This window comes from Crocodylus porosus, unplaced genomic scaffold (genome assembly GCF_001723895.1).
Source record: "Crocodylus porosus isolate Cpor-Errol unplaced genomic scaffold, CroPor_comp1, whole genome shotgun sequence".
NCBI classification, from domain to species: domain Eukaryota; kingdom Metazoa; phylum Chordata; order Crocodylia; family Crocodylidae; genus Crocodylus; species Crocodylus porosus.
The window spans coordinates 996,286-1,002,012 of NW_017728928.1; the positions used below are offsets into that span (position 1 = coordinate 996,286).

General features: G+C 70.1%; 1 protein-coding gene across 3 annotated transcripts in view; it reads right to left on the minus strand.

Annotated features, from left to right (window-relative positions):
- The window catches only part of AATK (apoptosis associated tyrosine kinase), an 18,804-nt gene extending 16,180 nt beyond the window's left edge, over window positions 1-2,624 (minus strand). Inside the window, exons 1-4 of one of the 3 annotated variants that reach the window (XM_019542287.1) lie at window positions 2,018-2,111; window positions 1,062-1,203; window positions 256-335; window positions 20-138 (exon numbers count right to left, since the gene is read on the minus strand). In XM_019542287.1, coding sequence (XP_019397832.1) covers window positions 20-138; window positions 256-335; window positions 1,062-1,203; window positions 2,018-2,077 — 401 coding nt within the window. In that variant the 5' untranslated portion in view covers window positions 2,078-2,111. Of the gene's footprint in view, window positions 1-19; window positions 139-255; window positions 336-1,061; window positions 1,204-2,017; window positions 2,113-2,495 lie in introns of those variants that run through there. The other 2 variants (XM_019542286.1, XM_019542285.1) reach the window with 2 other exon arrangements.
- Window positions 2,625-5,727: the final 3,103 nt, after the last annotated feature.

The window sequence follows — 5,727 nt, forward strand, 5'->3', positions numbered from 1 at the left end:
GCCTGGCCCGCGGCCCTACCTGTACGGCTGGGCTTCCTCCAGGAACTGCATCTGGTCCTGGACGCTGGCGCTGGCCTTCAGCTCCTTCACCACCACCTGGGTGCTGCTGATGCCCGAGTTCACCTCGCCCAGGAACACCTAGGGCCGCAGCGAGGTGCATCACCCAGCGCCCTCCCCCTGCAAGGGGCCACGTGCACCCCCACCCCGAGTCAGGCCGCTCCCTGCGCCCCAGCCCCGCCGGGCACACGGGCTCACCTTGCCGAACCAGCCGTGCCCGATCTCCTTCAGGTAGAGCAAGCTGTGCCTCCCCAGGTCCGCGGACTTGAGCAGCTGCACTGTAAAAGAGCACGTCCAGCTGGCCGCGCACCCGAGCGCCCCTCGCCGCCCGGCCTGCCGCCCCCCCGCGTGTCCCCGTCCGCGCCCGGCGCGGGCTCAGGCGGCCTGGCACCAGGGATGCCGAGCCGCGACCTCCTGCCCGGGGCCCTGCTCAGACCCCCCGCCGGACCCCTCCAGGCCTCTCCCTCGCTTCTGCCACCCAGCCGTGCGCAGCAACTTCAGGCGCCGGCAAGGGGCTGCCCAGGGGCGGCAGCTCCCCCCAGGAGCACTGCGGGCGGGGGCCCGCTCCCCCTCCGGCCACCCAGCGCAGGATCCGGCCCGGGCCCACCCCGGGCTCCCGCACGCGGCATTCCAGACAGATGCCGAGGGAGGGGAGCAATGGGCCCATTGTTGCCCGCCTCGCGCCGCCCTGCGCCGGCCGGACACTGCGCCCATTCTCCCCGGCCGGCGCGACAATGCCCGGCGAGGTGGGCGGAGGGGCTGGCCCTTCTGTGGCTGGCCTTGTCGGCGCCGCGGCCCGCCCCGCGTGCCCCGCATTCCTCTCCCACTCGACGGCCTGTTTACCAGGCCCGCGGGGACGGGGCGGGGGCACCAGGGCGGGAATGCGGGGCGCCCGGCTGCCCGCGGCAGGGGCTGCAGGCGCGGCTCCGGGACCCTCCGAGCCCCCTGCCCGAGGGGCTGCCGCAAGCAGTCCCGCGCCCGCCCCGGCCATCTCTGCAGCTTACCTGAGCGCCCCGGCTGCTTGGACATGGGCAGCGAGACCTCGGTGAGCGGCAGGATGTACACCTCGGGGCCGCTGTGCGCCGCCGGCGAGCCCGGGGCCGAGAACTGCGCGCCATAGTCGTCCCCCTCCGCGTTCTCGAACTCCTGCCGGGCACGGGCCCCCGGGTCAGCGCGTGCGGCGCCCCAGGGCACGCTCGCGCCCCCCGTGCACACACCTACCCCCCCTTGCTGTCACGCACCCCCTGCGTGCACACACGCACGCGCCCTGCACTTGCACGCACACACGCCCCTACTTGCACTCATGCACACCCACTCTTAACATACACCCCCCTGCATTCACACACACATGCACACACCAGCCGTACATTCCCACCCCCGCAGGCACCTCACAACCCCTCTTCCACCGTTCAGGTGCTCGGTGCCGCACACCTCTCCACGCGTGCTTGCCCACATGCTGCACCTCTCCCCCACCTGCCACGGGCTCACCCCCATGCATCTCCACCCTCCACACGTGCCCCCCCAGGCTCCCCAACCTCCGCCCACCCCCGATGCACACACAGTCACTCGTACTCACCCCGAATCAACTCCCTTAGATCGGAAGAGGGTCCCGCACACCCAGTGCCCTGCCTTCGCCCCCCTGCACTCCCACACCCAGCAGGGAAGGGGCGAGGGATGCGCCGCGCCCCCAGCACCCTCCACCGCAGGCTGGGAGGGCAGGGGCAGGCACCCTGGGGCCAGCCTGGGACCCACCGCAGGGGCTGCAGCTGGTGCCCCGGGGTGCTTGTGAGCTGGGGCAGGGTCCCAGCAGGGGGCAAGGATGCAGGATCAGCCCCGGGACCTGTGAGGCATCTCGAGGAGCCTGGCCCCGGCCCTGGAGGCAGATCCACACTGCAGGGACCCTTCCCGGAGCCCGAGCCCCGGCATCGCATCGCCCCCACCCTGGGCACACTCCAGGTACCTGCCCACGGCCCCTGGCCCCGAAGGCAGCCCCCGCGATCAGGTAGGACAGGGTGAGCATCTCGGTGGTGCTGCCGCACGGCGACCCCCTGCCTCATGACGCGCGTGCGTCCAGGACCCGCGGGGCCAGGGGCGCCCCGCGCCGGCGGCACCCCTATATAGGCCGCGTGGGGTGCGGGGAGGCGCCCTGCTGCGCCGCCTGGCCAGCGGCGTCACGGTCCCGGCCCGCCCCCGCCAGCGGCCTCCACAAAAATCCCAGCAATTAGGGAGAACTGTTTCCCCGGCACATTCTGGGCCCGGAGGTCACGGCACCGCCGTCCCGGGCAGGGAGCCGCCTGGCCTGGGCACCGCCGGGTGCTGAGCTCTCGGCGCCCTGCTGCTGGGGTGGGGGCACCGGGCCACGGCCCCGCGGCTGCCCCCTCCGGCGCCGGCACCCCGCGCCGCGGGCGAGCACAGCCCCTGCCCCCTGCGGCGCTCACCTTGAAGCCGACGTCGCCCTTCTTGCAGCACAGACACGCCAGCATGAGGAAGATGAAGGTGAAGAGCCCGGAGAAGGAAACGGCCACCACAGCCAGCGAGGAGGACCAGGAGAGCTCGCTCAGGGGGGTGCCGTCTGCAGGGGGAGAGGGAGCAGGGGAGAAGTCGGGGGGCTGGGCTCAGAGCCTGGAGCTGCAGTGGCAGGGTGGATGGACAGCCCCCCCGCCCCGAGCCCCTGCCTGCAGCCCCCAGCCCCGGCTTCCATGTCAGTCCCTGGGGCGCAGGGCAGGAGCGCCCCAAAAGGACCCGGGGGGATCTGGAAGGGGGGGGCACTGTGCTCCCCACACTGCCCATGGGGTGGCACTGGTGCACCAGAGCTGGGCTGCCGGCCCCCTCCAGGAGGGGAGCCTCGGCCCCCAGGCCCATGCCATCCACACCTGCACACCCCTACAGTCACACATACACTCCCACGCCCTCCGCTGCCTGTGCACACGCACGTGAACACACGTGTGTGTATTCCTGTGCACGCACACGCACACTGCAGAGGGCAGCAAACCAACCCTGGCGCTTTCCCAGCCCCCTTCACCGCCTCCCTTCGGCCCCAGCCCTGAACCCGGGGCCGGGGTTGGAGCCAGAGCTGCCGGGGGGGCGCTGAGCAGGGCCCGTTTGGGCAGGACTGGTGCCCGAAACGGCGGTGCACACAGGGATTAGCAGCCATGGGGCTTGCTGGGACTGGGTTTTTCACAGTAAAATAAAGGGACTGCGGCTGCTTGGAGACCCCCGCGGCTACCAGGAGCACGGAGCAAGTGGCACTGCACGGTGCCCCTCCCGGCTCGGCCAGCCTGCGAGCCCTGAGCAGAAACGCTCCCTCCTGCTTGCCATTTTGGAGATTATAAAGAAGACCAGCCTGTATTGCTCTGATATGTCCTCCATAGGAGGTCTATATTGAGCAGATTCTTTTTGGTATTGGGTGGTGGAACCGGAGCGTGCTCCTTCCACTCCATGCATTGACCTGGTATTGCAGTGCTTCCAGGACCGGTGCAAAAAAACAGAAAAAAAAAAAAAAAAAAGCCCCCGGCTTTGGTGGGGTGGGGCAGATCCAGAGGCAGGAGATGCAAGGAGCGCCGTGGCAGGCCCCAAGACCTGCAGCCAGCCCCGTGCGTGTGCACACGCGTGTCGCCGCACACGCAGCGCTCTGGTCCTGCCCCTCTGTGCTGCAGTGTTGTCATGACAACCGAGCCCCGTGCCTGCACCAGGGAGGAAGATGATGGTCCGGCCACCTCCTCGCAGCACCAGACACTGCCCTCGTCTCCGCCTTCCCTCACCCCTGCACCCCTTCCGGGGGGGGGGGTGTGCTCCCATCCCAGATCGCCCCCTGCCACCGACTGCCATAGCCAGAGACACGTGCCACGCGGCACCCCTGGGGCAACAGATATACATGCAGGGCCTGCACCCTGCCGGCTCTGCTGCAGGCGGGGGGGAGACAGGCCCAGCTGGGAGGCATGCACGGGCTCACCCCCCGCCCCTGCCACGGACCCCAAAGCCCGACTGCCCGTGCTCTGCTCCTGGGCACGGCGCTGCGCGTCCAGCCCCAGGCTCCGGGAACAGCCCGGGAGGCTCCGGGCCAGGCCGAGGGCAGCTGGGAGACGGCGCGGCGGGGCTGAGCCCGGCCCGGGGAGGCAGCACACAGTAGGGCCCTTCATGGGCCGTGCGGCCCAGCTGTGCGCTGGCTTTGTGCGCCCGCGGTGCCAGCGGCCGGGCCGCCTCCCCCCGGCCTCCCGCGCGCAGCTGGGCCATTGCTATGCCGCTCCAGCGCCGCCGGGAACAAACGGCGCAATCATCGCCGGAGGAAGCAGGATGCAAGCGGGGGCTGCCGAGGCGGGGGGCGCTGCCCTGCGCCGAATGCCAGGCCAGGCAGGCAGGGCTGAGAGGCCGGAGACAGCCACCGCTGGGGACACCTCCAGCCCCTGCCGAAGCGGCGCAGGAGGCGAGGGGGATGACGGCGGGCTGGAGCCAGGGCGCCGCGGGCAGAGGCTGCCAGGGCATGGGTGGGAAGCATCCTGCCACGGGTGAATGGGGCTGGGCCCCTCCAGGGCTCGGCATGTGGGGAGTCTCAGAGCAAGGCCAGCTTCCGTCCAACTTGGCAGCCAGCTGCCTGGGCAGGGAGCGCGGTGCTGCCCCTTGGATGCGCTGCGGGCAGCGGCGGTGGAGACGGACCCCGGTGCCCGGGTCTCGCCTCTGCAACGCTGGAAGCAGGGCCCGCGGTGCCCTGGGCAGCCCCCAGGCTCTCCAGCTGGACCGTGGCCTCTTCGCCCTCTCCCCTCGCAGGCTAGCAGCCCAGCACCCCTCCGTCAAGCCAGGCTCAGAGCTGGCTCCCGCCCGACAAGAGCAGAGGGGGCTCGCCAGCCCCTGCATCCCCCCAAACCCTTGCCAGGAGGAGGAGAGTCCCGGAGCGGCTGCTGGGAGGCACCCGGGACGTGTCCCCCCCGTGCTGCCAGCCAACTCGTGGTCCCTGCCTGGTCCCAGCTCCCTTTGCTCAGTGAGCGCCGCCCTCCCTGCCGGCGCCAGTGCCGCGGGGCCCGCAAAGCCAAACCGGGCCCAGTGCTTGCCCTTCTCCAGCCCAGAGGGCCAACAATTACCGGTGATTTTCACGCTGTGCTGTAAGGACGGCAGAGCCTGAAGGGAGCTGACCCCAGTCCCTCCCCCCGCGCTCTGCAAAGGGAAAGGCCCTTATTAAACCGGAACTAAGGGATTTGGGGGCGCGGGAAGGGCACTAACCCAAGCCAGGTGCACGCGGCTGTGAGGTCGGCAAGAGAAGCAGGCAGGGAACCTGCGCTCGGTGCCTGGCTCTGCCACTGGCTCTGGGGGCGACCTTGGGACAGGCACTTAAAGGACCTGGCAGCTCCAGCACCAAATCACTCCCCCATGGAAACCAGCCTGGGTCTCTGGGGAGCAGCAAGGGGCCGCAGACCCTAAGCAGCTTGATCTCTCCAATGCCGAGCCATAGCCAGGGACAAGGACTCAGCCAGCTCATCACTGCTGGCATGCAACACCAAAACCCCTGAGTGCACCACTACTAGGCAGCATGTCCTGCGCGGGGCACCCACCGTGCCTGGAGCTTGCGGCAGCTTTAAGTCGGCGAACTCCCAACATGAAGGCACCGGTCCAGCTGGTGGACGGTACTGCACACCTGGCAATGCACATGGCGACATGCACAAGCACACGGCCCTGCTA